The sequence below is a fragment of the Megalobrama amblycephala genome, linkage group LG14 (assembly GCF_018812025.1).
Source record: "Megalobrama amblycephala isolate DHTTF-2021 linkage group LG14, ASM1881202v1, whole genome shotgun sequence".
Classification (NCBI taxonomy): Eukaryota; Metazoa; Chordata; class Actinopteri; order Cypriniformes; family Xenocyprididae; genus Megalobrama; species Megalobrama amblycephala.
In genome coordinates, this window is record NC_063057.1 from 26,161,629 (window position 1) to 26,178,946 (window position 17,318).

At 40.7% G+C, this 17,318-nt stretch overlaps 2 protein-coding genes across 2 annotated transcripts in view; both read left to right on the forward strand.

Moving 5' to 3' along the window:
• Positions 1-17,318, forward strand: part of LOC125246302 (tripartite motif-containing protein 16-like) — a 138,717-nt gene that overhangs the window by 87,177 nt on the left and 34,222 nt on the right. The gene's annotated exons all lie outside the window — the stretch shown is intronic.
• Positions 8,511-16,537, forward strand: LOC125246294 (tripartite motif-containing protein 16-like). The gene is made up of 6 exons (XM_048157241.1): positions 8,511-9,085; positions 13,304-13,399; positions 13,486-13,719; positions 14,330-14,492; positions 14,632-14,679; positions 14,916-16,537. The coding sequence occupies exons 1-6, from the start codon at positions 8,513-8,515 to the stop codon at positions 15,437-15,439; spliced, it is 1,638 nt and encodes a 545-aa protein (XP_048013198.1). The 5' UTR covers positions 8,511-8,512; the 3' UTR covers positions 15,440-16,537.

A 17,318-nucleotide genomic window follows, 5' to 3' on the forward strand; every position in this document is an offset into this window, starting at 1 on the left:
GTAAAATATATAAATCCAGATCATCTGCTCATACTGTAAACTCTTGATCAGTGAAAGTTTGAGCACAATTATTCTAATCTAATCCAGTTTACTTTAAATAAACCTCCTACTGAGCTGAATTTACAGACCTTATGCTCTGACAACTCTGAGAAAAGATAAAAACAACAAGGATTGAGTTAATCATCATCAGTTCAATCCAGATAACTCAGAAATATATTAAATGAAAGAAGGAAAACTGTAAGCTGAACTCTGAAATCAGTCCAGATGAATTTCATCATTACTGTAAATGTCAGAATTGTTGGAGTTTCTTTGTTCAGTGGTTCATGCTGCTTGTCCTGATCTAGAAAGTATCCTGACATGATAAACCATGTTTTTCTACATGAACTGTGGTAATACCATGCTCTGAATTCATCATGTAGTGTTGTGGTGAATAATGTCATTGTTTTCTTTCTATATCTATATCAAAAAATAAATAACCAAAGTATCAACATTGTGATATATTGTTAGTTATCATTATTTGAATTAAAATGTCTTAAATGCCGCTGATGTACAAGTTTTATGGGCCGATCACACACACACACAATAAAGTATGAGATGTATCTGCCTAAAACCATATCAGCCCAGAGGGAAAAATGCCTGGTCTGCCAGATGGCCAGTCCGCCCCTAATAATTCAATGGCCCGTCATCAATTATTCCTTACTTAAACAATTTAATAATAAATTAAAATGGAATTTATACTTGTATGATATTACGCTGTACCCACATTGGACCAGTGGTTTGGAAAATAACTGGCGCCATCTTCTGGGAAGATGCGGTAATTCATTTGGCATGACCCTCAGTGCATTATGGGTATTCTCTAGCTGTTGAATGTACATCAGTTGTACACTTGTTATTGCGGTGCATTATGGGATTGAATGAGTGTACTCTGAAGTACACTCACTCTGAAGACCTTGTTGATTAGCTGGTTCATGAGTGTTTGATTAGAGTTTATGTTTCTATTTGAGTGTGGATTTAAGAAAAAAGAGTTTTAACATTTTAACATAAAAAAGCATTTTAACATAAGCCCTCAACAAAAGAAAACGGGAAAAAGCACTATAATTGTCACAGATCCCTTGTCTCCAGTACTCCAATTCCCATGATCCTCCTGTTCTTCACACCTGCATTCACTTCCATCGTCATCTCCCCATCATCACTCATCATCATCACCTGGACTTCCTTGTTAGCACTCCCTATATATATGGACTCACTCCCTTCACTCCTTGTCTGTTCTTATATGTTATACATTGTGTTTGATGTAGTCTCTCTCCGTGATATCAATAAATACCCATTTGCTGTGGACGTCCGCGAAAGCCTCCTCTTTAACGACACCAGACCGTAACAATAATCCACACAGTTGGGAGGGGTAGAATATTTTGGCAGCCAGCAACCCACAGAAAAATAGGACTAGAAGTCCAAAAGCAGTAGACTCAAGTTCCAGGATAACTAACTGACTAGCAAATAGTGCACAGACAAAAACTAGACCAAACTCTGGGAGTTGCACCATCAAGAAGAGCAGAGACAAATGATTAAGTAAAACAGAAGATATATACTCCTCTACTATACCCAGCAGCTGAGAAGAAACCTCGAGGGGACTTGCCAGTGGCTGGGAACCATGGCATGGACATAAACAGGTAACAAAGTGTGGTAGATTCTAGCCATAATAAGAACAATCCAGTTCATAGCAAATTAAGGCCCACATTTTTTCTTACTGTTTCTCAGCTTTCGCCTTCTGAAGCGAGAGTGTGTTAAATGGTCATGAAGTAACATGCTGGGGTTAGACGTTTGGGTCAGCTTTGCTTGTATCTATCTTTTGTTTTGTTTGTTTTGCATTGTCTCTTGCAGTGAATTTCAACCTTATTTTTTATGATTATTGATTTTGATATTTGTATTTGGCAAACTATCTGTTTAATTAGGCAAGCTCCCTTTCCTATTGCATAGATATGAAATGACGTTGTTCTGTGTCCACATGTTCAAATTTTGAGTGACCAGAAGCAAACATTCTTCATATAATGGGTCTCATTCACTAATAATTGCCTACACTATTTGTATTTATACTTACATTTGAACTTCTCATTAAATTTCTTTTGCCTCTTTTATGTACGCACATGCTTTCCGCAATGCAGCACTTGTCCCGATAAACTTATAAAGTATGTCACAAAAAAAAAAAAAGGACTTTACCGATAATGAATGTGATGTATTGCTGTCTGAGGTGGAAGCCAGAAAACGTGTGCCCACAGGCGTAACAGGTACATGATTTAGTAGCTCAGGCCAGTAATGTGGTTACACCAGAGATTGGGGCAGTTGCAGGTTTGATATGAAGTTAGGTGCAAAAAGAAGAATTTCTTCAAAGAACTTCAACAAAGGAAAAAAAACACAGATGGAGGGCAGGGGCCACCTGATATATATGCCTTTGATGAAAGGATGACTAATGGGACACTGGAGTGGCATTATGGAAAGAGCTGAGGGTTAGAGTGACCTAACAAAGGAGCAATTACAACACAGTAATTTTAATGCATCAAAATAAATCTTTATTTAAATAGTACCTTTTCAAGTAATGCACATCACGACTTCCACTGGCCCTTGCAGAACATCTACACACTGCAGATTGGAATGAAGAAGATTAGGTCCAGCCATCTACTTCCAAAGCATGCACCCTCCGATATCCCCCTTCATAGAGCGAATCCTGACTGATGTGGTATAACAGACTGGTGAAAATGGAACAGTAAATGCAACTGTTCACTGTACAATCACACAAACAAAGGTCTTTCAAACAAGAATTCAACACAGTATACAAGAAAATATCTGACAATATTCACAAAACAATAACAACAGGGAGCGTACAAGCTAGCAGGAAAATGGGCAAGAACGAATTGAGCAAAAAGCTGGCAGTACGAAGGAGATCTGGGTATTTAAAGAGGGTGCCGTAAGGTGATTGGTGATGTGAATCAAGAGGGCATCATCTTTGGTGGAGAAAGACAGACAGCAGATCCAAAGGAAAAAACACACAAATCAGAGACATTCCTCCATACGCTCTTAGCATATGTAACACCAATTGCGTCACAGTGGCATGAGGAGGCTGTCCAAATTTGAAAGGTTCCTTCAAATGTGTCCTTGATTTCCCGTGAAATGAAGGATACAACAGATGGATCCTTTGCAGCCTTGCCTACCCCAGAATTCATTGTGCACTGGTGACAAATTACACTTTTGAGATGTGATTATATATAGCTTATACTCTATTATATACAGAAATTGACCATGGTGAACACATTTTGGCAGTTTGTGAATCCTGTTTTGGTTTTTAGACAGTACAAATGTTACTGCCACTCATCAAGGGCAGCTGTTCACAGTTGCTAGGTGACAAGAACAGTCCTCCATAGGCTAGACTATCCCATTTAACAACACTCATTGGTAAAATGGTATTGGTATTGGTAACGCCAATGGTATTATGTATGCCACTCATCTCGTAGAACCCAGTCTAAATGACCATATGGTGTGCCGCATCATGAGAAAATTTTACACAAGGAGGCATAAGTAATTGGTCCGACAGCAAAGTAAAAGAGCTTTCTTTAATCAAAGACTGTTCAAGTTCAGGATCATATGGAAGATGTATGTATTTTCAAAGCATCAGTTGTTTAATTCCATGGCAAACTTCATGAATAAGTTTACATAATGTTGCCTCGCCGGTGCCGTACAATTCACCCAGTCCTGTACTCACACGGAGTAGCAAACCACCAAATTAACGAGTCATCTTCTGTAGTCAATTGGCGTTCGCCAGTTTGTGATCTTTCTTTGAAGAGCTGGTTTGAGTTCATTAGCCAAAGACATAAAATATTGCGACTTATTCTAAAATGCTTAACCCAATCATTGTTACTGTATTTGTGCATCATTATATTCCACAAATCATGCCCTTGAGGACATAATTTCACACACAATCGACAGTCTGGTGACATCTGCTGTCCTGAAAATAAAGTTGGTTGAATCTGTTACGTCCAAGGACGTATGTTTTTGTGTTGTTGTTGTTTTTTGTTTTTCCCTTTCTCTCTGTTTTTTTTCTCTCTCTACTTCCATAAGCAGGAAGTAATGGCTGCCACCTGACTCCAATGATTGGTGATCTGATGTGATTGGAGGAGGAGAGGAAGCTGTGGGGATTTAAGCAGCACCATTGCACAGAGCTGGGAGTGTGTGTGGGGAGGCTGCATCGTGAGGCTTCTTTTCCCAACCCAGAAAGCCTTATCAGTTGTTTTTGACTTATACCTTGTTGATTGATTCTTTTCTTTAGTGTCATTGTGTTGACACTTTTTGTTGTACTTTGGTGCTACCAGAAAACCCTTATGTTTTGTAAGTCATTTCCTTTTGTATATACTTTTGTTATTGTTTTCCTTTACCTAAGTTTATCTTGTTAATCATTTGGGGAAGGGTTAGTAGAGAGGTGGGTGCCATTTTCTTTATATCTTGTTTTCTCTTGTTTAAGCTAGTTAGGGAGTTAGCGTATTGTATTTTGGTTTCTTTTCTTTTGTAGATTAGTTAGTTTCTTCCTAAATAGTTAGAGGGTTTATGTTTGTTATTTTGGCCTTGCCCCCTCTTGAAGCCTTAATCTTCCCACATCTGTATAATAAATGAACTTGTTTTTGATATTGAGTTGCCTTTGGTCTTTGTTAAAGCCCTTGGGTTGGCCTCCACACATCACACCATATTTATTCTGTTACTTGTCCCCTAAACCCTAGACTAGCTGGGGACATAACAGAATTTGGGGGCTCGTCCGGGATAGGTGGTAACAGATTGTTGTTATCCTGTTGTTTGCAACAGCGTTGAAAACTACTCCATTGGTGGGTGATCGGATCTTTAATTGGTAAGTGTCCTTTTTCTCTTTGTTTTGCCTGGCTGTTTTTGCTCTTTGTCGTGGGAGGAGAAGTTAATGCTTGAGTTATGGAGTTTGATTTAATCTCGTTTACTTTACTTCCCACTGTAGAAGTATATAACCGTTGTCGTAAAAAGGATTTAATCTCTATAGCCGACTTCTTTAACATTAGCATACCTAAAGAGGCGAGTAAACGGGTTATCAAAGAGGAATCCAACAAATCCAAAAAGCTCTAAATGAATTTTAGAATTAAGACTAAGTAATTGACCATTAGTTAAGTAATAGATAATTTAAAAAGGTTAAATATAGGCCTACAACAAACAAAATGTTTAGGTTACAGCTGCATCTGTCTCTGAAAAAAAATGTGTTTTTGATCGATTGGATGTTATTGCACTCTGAAACCAGACTTTTTTGGTTTGAATGATCTGAATATTTTCTTGGCCACATCAAACCGTGACTGGCTAGACTGCATGTTCAAGGTTTATGTTAAAGATTGACCAAACATTTCACTGTGCTAATCTTTTTTTATGGATCCTAAAATTTTGCATACAGGACAAATGAGCTACCCTGTGTCCAAACCCATGGGCTTTGTCACATAAAAACAGTTACATGCAGCCCTGTCAGATGAGCTGTCCCACCTTGCCGTGATCTGATTTCCTAATTTAGCAATAGGCTTTTTATTCTTGAAAATAGAAAGCAGTAAACTGGCAAATTCCAATTGTCTCATTAGGCTACTAATTTTTGAGATGCGAAAGATACAATATAATTTACGATATACGTGAAATTATGTATGGAAACAACTTTTTTTTTTTTTTTTAGAGATGACATCATTATGCACACCATTTTTTATTGGTCAATGCCAATTGGACGGAAACAGGCTGGAGACAGCAAATTTCTCAATCATTTATTAACGCACGTTCACGTTGTCAATAACAAAACAGCGCAAAAAGTGGATGGAAACTTGGCTACTGATATGTGTGGAGTATCTGCTGCATTCCTTTTGTGTTTCTGTCCTCCAGAATACCATGATGGGAAACGTGAAGCATAAGCAGCTAGTAATTAGTGAAAATCTAAACATCAAAGGACCATTTTTAAATTAATATTAAATGGTGTTGAGCTGTTGTGGAAACGTGATAATGGAGTATTTTTTTTAAGATAATACAACATAGCATAATTTATTTCATTTTTACATAGGGCTGAGCAATAATAACACTGTCACAATTATAACTCTATAGACAGGCCACATGATGTATATCTGAGGCCTAAACCACATAATTTCAGTTGTTGAGTGTCTATAACAGGGATGGACAACTCCGGTCCTGGAGGGCCAGTATCCAGCAGAGTTTAGCTCCAACCCTAATCAAACACACCTGAACCAGCTAATCAAGGTCTTTAGGATTAGTAGAAAGTTATAGGCAAGTGAGTTTTTATCAGGGATGGAGATAAACTCTGCAGGACACTGGCCCTCCAGGACCGGAGTTGTCCATCCCTGGTCTATAAGATCAAATAACTTAATCTTGATCTCATAGGTACCTAGGAATTGAGCAAAACTAACCAAGTAAACTAAGGGGACTGGAAGTGCCTGTTTCCAAGTGGTTAAGTCTCAGTTGAAGGTCAGCAGGCGTGATTCAGCGGGACACTGCAGGGCTGATGGGAGTGAGATGACTTACTACATTCAATACATATATTGATTTTATTTGCAGTTGGATGAAAAACATGCTTTAAATTGCCTACAGGCTTCATAAAATGTTAATTAACCCACACTATGACTCACTGCAGGACACAGGGCAAATCTTCCAGTTTTAAGTCAAAAAAATGTATTTGTGAAAAAATACTGTATTCTACAAGTGTGCAAGTCTCATTGGATGATTTCACATACTGATTTGTGGATGTGCAAAATTTGTCCATGATTTTCACCACAGCAACGGTAGAAAAAATGTGTGCGTATGAGTTTATTAATTTGTCATTCATGTAATTGGATTTGTGCACCTGCAATGAGGAATTTGAGAAGGTGTAACTGTTGTGTTTGTGGGAGAGAAAAAAAGTTTGCAAATCTTTATTTGTACTGAATCTGACACGTGTGGATAATATCTACAACTACAAATTCCACAGTCACAGGAGCTCAGTTGTTTTGATCCAAAAATACCTTCATACATTATTACCATCACGCCTTGTCACACTGCTTTACAGACACACCTGTTTTGCACACGTCACTCAAACACAGAACCAGGAAACAGGAATTACATGAGTTCAGGGAAAGAGAAACTGAAGAGCTGTTGTGTGTTCGTGTCTCTGTATTCATACCTTCGTCCTCAGTTAGGAACCTGGGTGTGCTCTTCGATACCAATCTTTCATTTGAAAGTCATGTTTCTAGTATCTGTAAAACCGCCTTCTTCCATCTAAAAAATATATCTAAATTACGACATATGCTCTCAATGACAAATGCGGAACAGTTGGTTCATGCATTCATGACCTCAAGACTAGATTATTGTAACGCTCTACTGGGTGGTTGTTCTGCTCGGCTTTTAAACAGACTACAGTTGGTCCAAAATGCGGCAGCTAGAGTTCTTACTAGAACCAGAAAGTATGACCATATTAGTCCAGTTCTGTCAACATTACATTGGCTCCCTATTAAACATCGTATAGATTTTAAAATCTTGCTACTTACTTATAAAGCTCTAAATGGTTTAGCTCCCCAGTACCTAAGTGAGCTCTTAATGCATTATAGTCCTTCACGTTTATTGCGATCTCAGAATTCAGGCCAGTTGATAATACCCAGAATATCAAAATCAACTGAAGGCGGCAGATCCTTTTCCTATTTAGCACCTAAACTCTGGAACAATCTTCCTAGCATTGTTCGGGAAGCAGACACACTCTGTCAGTTTAAATCTAGACTAAAAACACATCTCTTTGCTCTTGCATACACATAACACATTATCAATACATTAACATTTTTCAAATCCGTTAAAGGATTGTTACGCTGCAATAATTAGGTCGGCCGGAACCGAGAACATTTCCTATAACACTAGATATACCTGTACATCAGAATAAGAATGGCATCTACGCTAATATCTGTCTCTCTGCTTATCCTGAGGTTTGCCGGGTGCTGGATCCAGGCCGTATCCAGATCAGATGGAGAACCTGTGTCTGGACCTGACTACAACGTAGCCCAGGAGACAATGGGCCTACAGATCCAGTTCTGGCTGCATCTATAATTCAGATTTTTAATCCCCGTATCCGCTTACATATATTTATATATAATCTATTTTTAATCTCTATAATAAAAATGTATAATTCAGATTTTGATCTCCATATCCATTTACATATATTATATATATCTTCCAAGGGGTTTTTTCCCTCCTAGGACTTTTTTCCCAGTGTTAGCACGCTGGGTTTTTCTCCTAGGGGGTTTTTTCCACCCCTGGGAGTCAGCCGACATTGGCTTAATGTAGCACCATCTTGTATATGTTACATATTACCACGCTTGTTTGTACAGCTTATTTTTAACCACTTCCCTTTTTTCTGTGCTTCTAATATGTAAAGCTGCTTTGAAACAATTACCAATTGTAAAAGCGCTATATAAATAAATTTGACTTGACTTGACTTGACAGTAAAATGGCAGAAGCCAGAATTTCTCAGGATGAGTTCCTGTGTCCAGTGTGTCTGGATCTCCTGAAGGATCCAGTGGCCATTCCCTGTGGACACAGTTACTGTAAGAGCTGTATTACAGGCTGCTGGGATCAGGAGGATCAGATGAGAGTCTACAGCTGCCCTCAGTGCAGACAAACCTTCAGTTCAAGACCTGCTTTAGCTAAAAACACCATGCTGGCTGAAGTGGTGGAGAAACTGAAGAAGATTAAACTTCCTGCTGACTGTTACGCTGGAGCTGGAGATGTGCAGTGTGACGTCTGTACTGGAAGAAAACACAAAGCCGTCAAGTCCTGTCTGGTGTGTCTGAACTCTTACTGTCAGAATCATCTTGAACAACATGAGAGTTTGTTTAAAGGAAAGAGACACAATCTGACTGATGCCACTGGACGACTGCAGGAGATGATCTGCCAGAAACACGACAAGATCCTTGAGGTTTTCTGCCGCACTGATCAGAAGTGTATATGTGTGCTGTGTACGATGGATGAACATAAAAACCACGACACAGTATCAGCTGCAGCACAGAGGACAGAGAAACAGGTATGAACTTAAAGACTTCCCATTATGCTCATTTAGGGCCAGTTCACACAGAACATGTTTTTGCTGTTAAAAATACAAGACGCAGGTCAGTGGAATGAAAAAAGCACAAGGTCTAGAGATGCTTTTTTTTCTCAAGATGCTGCAAAAGATGAGTGCTACAGTTAAAAATGCCCATCTAGCATACGTTTACACAATAATGGATAAATAATGGAAAAGAAGTGCAGTGGAATGGAAAAACACATTCTGTGTGAATGACCCCTTACAGGTTCATAATTTTGTTTATGAGGTCTACTAGAATACATTTACATCATTTAATGTTCAAAAAACTTATTTTTTTGCAATGCCTGTTTTCACCCTCTGTCTGAACACTGTTTTAGTTTCAGTTTCTTTCTTTAAAACCTGCCTTCCAAAAAAAAAAAAAAAAATCAGCCTGCTCTGATTGGTACACTGGCCCCAGTCTGTTGTGACTTATCTACTGCTTAGAGTGTGTCTTAAATGTAACACTGTCACACTGGGTTACAGGAAGGCTGACACAGACGAAGATCAAAAATCCAAAGTACTGGTTTTAATGAAAAATCCAACAGGCAGACGATCAGGTGCAACACAACTTACATGGACGCTGATCGGACAAGGAGTGACTAAACAGGAGGGACTTATATATATGTGCACAAACAAGGTAATCAACTACACAGCTGAACAGAAGGCGTGGCCTCATGCCGTAGATAGGAGATGGAGGCGGCTTGGAAGGAGGACGTGGCAAGGGGCAGGCAGACAGACAGAGGCGAATGACCAGGGTGGAACAGAAGGCGGTAACATCCAGGGTAGGAGTGGTCAGGTGGACGTGACCCAGAGCTCAGTCTTGCTGAGTGTCCTAGGCGGAGTCGACAGTGGTAGGAGCCATGATGGTAATGGATTCGGGGGAGGACCGATGGCGACAGTGTCACGATCACCTGTGAGAGTGCCCTTCAGCCTCTAGAGGGCACTCCTTCCCGGACTCACTGACTGGAGCGGACTCACTGACTGGAGCCGACTCACTGACTGGAGCGGGCTCTGGAGTGGATTCACCGACTGGAGCGGGCTCTGGAGTGGATTCACCGACTGGAGCGGGCTCTGGAGTGGATTCACCGACTGGAGCGGGCTCTGGAGTGGATTCACCGACTGGAGCGGGCTCTGGAGTGGATTCACCGACTGGCTGCAACTGAGATTAAATAGACAAACACTAATGAACAAACACAAGACAGCTGGGTGCAATGATGAATGGTAATTAGTCCAGGGAGTGTGTAAGGAAATGTAGTTCATGAAATGAGTGAAACAGTGAGTCCGGGAAGGAGTGCCCTCTAGAGGCTGAAGGGCACTCTCACAGGTGATCGTGACAGACAGAGCCTTGGGAGGTGGAGCCCACTGCACAGACGGAAGTCCGAGGTGGTGATGGTTCGCTGATGACCTGGGGGGCCGCGACGGAGCTGCAGCAATGACTCTCCGAGGCAGAGGTGGAGATCCAGAGAACAATGGATGAGCTGATGCGACAGAAGACGGAGGTGGAGCCTGAGGGAGGGCGGCGCTTGCCGAAGCCGAAGGGGTGGAAGGCCCTCAAGTCCGCAGTGGAGGCTTGGCAATGTCTGACCCAGGGTGAGCTAACAGTCCGAGGGAGCCCGATGAGGATGAATGCTTGATGGTCGACACCGGAGTCAAGAGGAGGAGGAGTGTATGCGCAGGAGCCAGGTTGACGGGGCGAGGCGGGACAGAGCGTGACGAGGCTGGAGGCGGAGCCATGGGCTCATAACGACCAGGAGTAGTAGGCTCCCAGCAGGACCACAGTGTAACCTCGCCACTGAGAGGAGGATGTGGTGACACAGCAGGACTGATGGGAGATGATGATGACTGGGTGACAGGCTTGACGGAGGTCTGGAAGTGAAGAGTGGCACAGAAACCCAAAAGAAATAAAGTGTCCTTGATGGCAGTTAGTAGAGGTGGTGGGAGAGGGAAGCTGGGTGGGGATAACAGGGCTGAAGAAGAAGATTCAGATACAGGTTCAGATTTAGAAGTATTCCAGGGACATAGGGAATTGATCTCACCACACTACATTAAACTGTCTAGTAGGTCCTGCCTGCTCGCTCTCAGTGGCGGACTCTCATTCGAACCCCACGAGGACTCCCACGGCGATGTACGTTGACGTCGGCTCACACTCCTGGTCAGACTCACCGAGGTTCTTTGGCTCCCGGGTGATGTTGAGTTCTGCCTTCCCATCCTCAGGCGTAGGCTCAAACATTGCGGCAGGTGGAAGCTTCCAGTCTGCGGGGGGCTCAGGCATCGTTGATCGCGGTGGTGATGGGCTGGGCTCTGGGTCTGGCCGGGTTTTGGATCGGGACCGCACACACTCCAGACACCTTAAGACAGCTTCCCTCCAATTAAGTCCGGTGGTGTCTGGAAGGTCGATGGTGTTGTGGAAGTTTGTCCGATCCAGAACAGGGTGTTAAGGGCTTCATCCTCCAGAATGCTGTCTCTGGCCAAAACACAAAAGTTTTTCTCAAATGAAAAGAAGTCGTGGCTTTCCTGGGCCACGTTGATGAACTTTGCCTATTCATCAAAATAGGGCGGTCCATTCATCTGTCACACTGGGTTACAGGAAGGCAGACACAGACGAAGATAATAAATCCAAAATACTGGTTTTAATAAAAAATCCAACAGGCAGCCGATTAGGTGCAACACAACTTACATGGACGGTGAACGGACAAGGAGTGACTAAACAGAAGGGACTTATGTGCACAAACAAGGTAATAAACTACACAGCTGAACAGAATGAACTAATGATGATGGTTACCAAGGAGACAGATGAGTGGTGGGAAATGAACAAATGAAAACAAACGAAGTCCATACAAAACAGAAACTGAACCGAACAGACTGTGACAAACACACTTACCATAAATGGTAATGTGGAGGTGGAGGGATGCCAGAAGTATTGTTGCTGGGACGGCTCAATGACTGCTGCTTATATACACTTATAATTATGATTGACATGACTGAATGATTAGACTCCTCTTGAACCTATGTTTGTAACGTAATTTATAACATCTGACCTGCATCAAGCTGCACACAACAAAAGAGTGAGGTTGTATACTGCTGAGGAATCATGTTAAAGCAGAACTAAGTAACTTTTTTTACCTTCATAAATAGTTTTCTAAGTCCTTACGATGGTTAATTGACTTGTAGTGGTGTGTTTGAGGCGAGCACTAACCCCCTCTGGCACGTCTACGCCAGAATACAGCACTTGCAACTTGAGCTGCACCGACCCGAAACAATCTCGCCTCATGTTCACGTTCACGCGAGAGTGACAAAATGCTTTATGTTAATTCAAAAACAATGTATATATTATGACTTTATAAGACAATTTCGAAAATTACCCACCTCCATCGAGTGTACTATATTTGCAAATTACCCACCTCCTCTTTCTTGTACTATATTAGCAAAACTACTGCACTGGTGAGCGTTGTAGTCGTTGTAGTCCAGAGCTGCGCTTGAAGTATTTACGACAGTGTGATTCACTGAAGGAACCTGTAAGGGGAGCTTCGCAAATCTTACTGAGTTCTGCTTTAAATGTACATTGTACCATCAAGTTGGTATGCATTAGGAAGACCAAAAAAGGGTTTTAGATTCAGGGAGGTAAAAACAGGGTCTCTTGGAAACTCAACTCAACCAGTCCCCTTTATTTAGTGTATGTCTTGGGCAGGAATTAACTGATTGAGAGATATTGTGATCTGTTTGTTCCTGGAAGAATCAAGACTACAATGGAGGCGTTTCAGTGACACTGATATAAAGAAAAACTCCTGCTGGAGGGACTTTGCAACTTTGCAGAGCATTTTCATGCTCAAACAGCAACATTACACACTAAAGAAAGATGAACATGAAAAAAGCATAATAGGATATCTTTAAACCAGTAGTTCACCCAAAAAATTAACAGTCATTATTTTCTCATGTTATTACAAACTGGAATTACTTTTCTGTTGTTTTGGGGTTTTTTTTTTCTCTGAAGAACACAAAAGAAGGTATCTTAAGGAATGTCAATATAGGGTCCAAAAGTTTAATCTTAAAAAAGGACATTAAGGTATTTGTTCCAGAAACATTTTTGTTATAAGATAGATAGATAGATAAATACTGTATTCATATCTGTTTACTTGATGATTTATGTGATGTTTCTCCTGTTATTGTTTTGTCCTTTAGCACCAGCTGAAGGAGACGCAGAGGTTGTTCCAGCAGAGGATCCAGCAGAGAGAGAAAGATCTTCAGCAGCTGAGAGAGGCTGTGGAGTCTCATAAGGTGAGTCTGGAGAAGAAGAGAAGTTTGAGAAGTCTCAGTCAGGACTCACTGAAGCCACTGTGTGATTGTGATGTGTGTCCTAACAGCGCTCTGCACAGACAGCAGTGGAGGACAGTGAGAGGATCTTCACTGAGCTCATCCGCTCCATTGAGAGAAGCCGCTCTGAGGCCACACAGCGGATCAGAGATCAGGAAAAGACTGCAGTGAGTCGAGATGAAGGACGACTGAAGCGACTGGAGCAGGAGATCAATGATCTGAGGAAGAGAAACGCTGAGCTGGAGCAGCTTTCACACACACAGGATCACATCCATTTCCTGCAGGTAACAGAGATCTAGAAGAACAGGATCATAGTGGACTTGAGCAAGAGACTCGCAGAGGAACATTTCATGAGAGCAGAATGAGCCGTTGACTGAAGTGTTGATCTGTGTGTTCGGTTATCATATAATCATCAGTCAGACTCTCAGCTGATCATCTTCTTTTGAAAGAGATACACACTTACAAATGCAGTTCAGCTCTGGAAATCTCTTAGGAAACATGTTTTCTGAAAGATATATTGAGCTTCCAGACAATATCAGTTCAAAACTTCACTAATATTTAAACTTTTTATTTTCAGTTTCACTCTATATTTCCCATCATCTCTTCACTCATCCTTTCAAAATCTTTGACTTGTACTACAACATTTTGAGTAATGTTTACCAAAATCACCTAATCTTGCTAAACCTGCTAAAAACTATTTGCCAGTAACACATTAATGAATTTGACAGTGAAGTCCATAAACTGGAAATGGGGCTGTATATTAGCGATTCTTCAGCATATTTAACGCTTTGAATAGAGTTACTAAAGATCAACAAGATCTGCTCAAATCTGACAGCAGTGCAGGTTATTGGCTGAAGTGTGGAGGTGATGATCTTTGATTTCTGTTTTCTGTAGAGTGTCCAGTCTCTCTCAGCTCCTCCTGAATCTACAGACGTAAATGATGATGATCCCTTCAGTTTTCTCTCCTCTTTTGATGTTGTGAGAGAATCTGTCCTTCAGCTGAGAGACAAACTGGAGGATTTCTGCAAAGAGGAGCTCAAGAAGATCTCTGACAGAGGTAAAGTCCTGGTGATTCATCTGCTCTCAGAAATGATCCTCATGTAGAAGATTATATTAGAAATGTCTTAGGAACGGATGCATGGATGATTTTCTCTTGACATGATAATCACACTCTTCATGTCTGTTGATTTCCACAGTCACTTTCACCAACATTGTTCCCAGGACCAGGAACGACTTCCTACAATGTAAGTCACTAAGAAAACAAGCAGAAAAACTCACTGAGTGTGTTCATGTTCTTCCTGTAGAAGGAGAAAGAAAACATGACAGAAGAGTTTTATAGTTGATCATGTAAATGATGATTTGCACAGGATATCTGGTAAACTGTTCTGAGACACTGATGATATATTGAACATGAAGAGTTCAGATACATTAAAAGATCAGATTGATAATTCCTGATTCTGATGTGTTTTATCTCCATCAGATTCCCATCAGTTCATTCTGGATCTGAACACAATGAATAAACTCCTTCGTCTGTCTGAGAATAACAGAGTGATTACTGTCACTGACACAAAGCAGCCGTATCCTGATCATCCTGACAGATTTAATTATAGGGAGCATGTGTTGTGTAGAGAGAGTGTGTGTGATCGACGCTGTTACTGGGAGATTGAGTGGAGTGGTGTTGTGGATATATCAGTGTCATATAAGAGCATCAGCAGGAAGGGACAGGGTAATGAGTGTGTGTTTGGATATAATGATCAGTCCTGGAGTTTGTACTGCTCTTCCATCTTTGGTTGCTCATTCAGACACAATAACATAGAGACTGAACTCCCTGTAAAGCCCATCATCAGGACAATAGGAGTGTATGTGGATCACAGTGCAGGAACTCTGTCCTTCTACAGCGTCTCTGGAGACACGATGATCCTCATCCACACAGTCCAGACCACATTCACTCAACCGCTCTATCCTGGGTTTGGGGTTTATTATGGATCAGTGAAACTGTGTTGATGAATCAGAACAGACTGTAGAGAGATTCTACCCATAATGCTTTGAGCTCATGATAAATCAGGAATAGTGAGATGTTATAGAGTCTTATTTTTTCTTCATTACATTAATACTACAGCTGAACTTCTGTCAGTGAAATAACATGTTAGAATAAATGTGTGTAATGAATCCTCATATAGACAGTGAGATCAGTGTGTGTGTTTGTGAGTCATGATGAGTGACGGTGTGTGTCTGTGCTTTTATCAAACTCTGTTTGTGCTGATGGAAATCACAGTCAGTCAGTTCTTATTGTAGTGTCACATAATAATCATTTTTATTATTACTGTCAAAATTGCCTTTCATTAAAACGTATCATCCAATAAAATGTCATTTGTTGTCAAATTTACAAATGTCAGTTTAATAATAAATGTAAAATATATAAATCCAGATCATCTGCTCATACTGTAAACTCTTGATCAGTGAAAGTTTGAGCACAATTATTGTAATCTAATCCAGTTTACTTTAAATAAACCTCCTCCTGAACTGAATTTACAGACCTGATGCTCTGACAACTCTGAGAAAAGATAAAAACAAGGATTGAGTCAAATCATCATCAGTTCAATCCAGATAACTCAGAAATATATTAGGAATGAAAGAAGGAAAACTGTGAGCTGAACTCTGAAATCAGTCCAGATGAATTTCATCATTACTGTAAATGTCAGAATTGTTGGAGTTTCTTTGTTCAGTGGTTCATGCTGCTCGTCCTGATCTAGAAAGTATCCTGACATGATAAACCATGTTTTTCTACATGAACTGTGGTAATACCATGCTCTGAATTCATCATGTAGTGTTGTGGTGAATAATGTCAGTGTTTCCTTTCTCTATCTGTCATGTGATCGTCCCGCTGCTGCTCTCAGTGCTGTAATGAACACAAATAATTCAATATATTAATATACTTCACTTTCATCAGAGCAAAGAGAGTCAGTGATGAAGTGTTTCAATAGAGGATGTCAAACACTCTCATGAGCTTCTTCTGCATCTAGCAGCACCTTCATAGATGAGACCCATGTGATCTATACCATGACCTTTGAACCTTCCTGAAAGATGAGCCAATCCCACTCAATTATGACCTCTTTTTGTATTTCTACATATTAAAAAAACCTACTGGCCATACTTGTCTTTCGATCCATTGTGTGTAATTTGCTTATAACAACCAAAATTAAATAACCAAAATATCTATATTGAGATATATTGTTATTTGAATTAAAATGTCTTATATCTTGAAATAAGATTTTGCTCATATCACCCACGACTATTTGCATATTAATACTGTAATATCTTAGCCTGGGTGCCAGCCCGAACCCCGCCCACAACATTTTTTGGACGGGAAGTTCGGTCTGGACCAAGCGGCAACCTCCCCCTTTCTCTCGTGAAGCCAATACGGAAGTAACTTAAACTGCGATTCATCGACTGGCTGCTAGGGACAGGCTGCAAAAGAGAGCAGAATCTCATAGAGTCCCATGTTAAAATGGCCAAGTTTACAGCAGAAAAAAACATGTTTACAAGTTGGTTCAAATTGTGGTTTTGGTCTATACTGCTATTTTTGCCCTTCATGACAACTCTGAGGGGGGTGAATTTTTTTATAACGTATCCGTTTAAATTATATTAAGCCTTAAAGTTCTGCATAATTAAGGGCGTGGTCACTTGAGTGACAGGTAGATTGCGCTGCTGTCTGTGAGCCGTCATGTTACCTCAGCTGCCGCTGAATTTGGAATCTCTGACGTATTTGTGCTTTTTTCTCGATTATTTTATACAATTATAAAATATGGCTTGCTGCATAATATTCGAGACTGATGTGTGTCTGTGTAGATGTGCGTGCATGTGGAAGAGTCACAGAGATCGT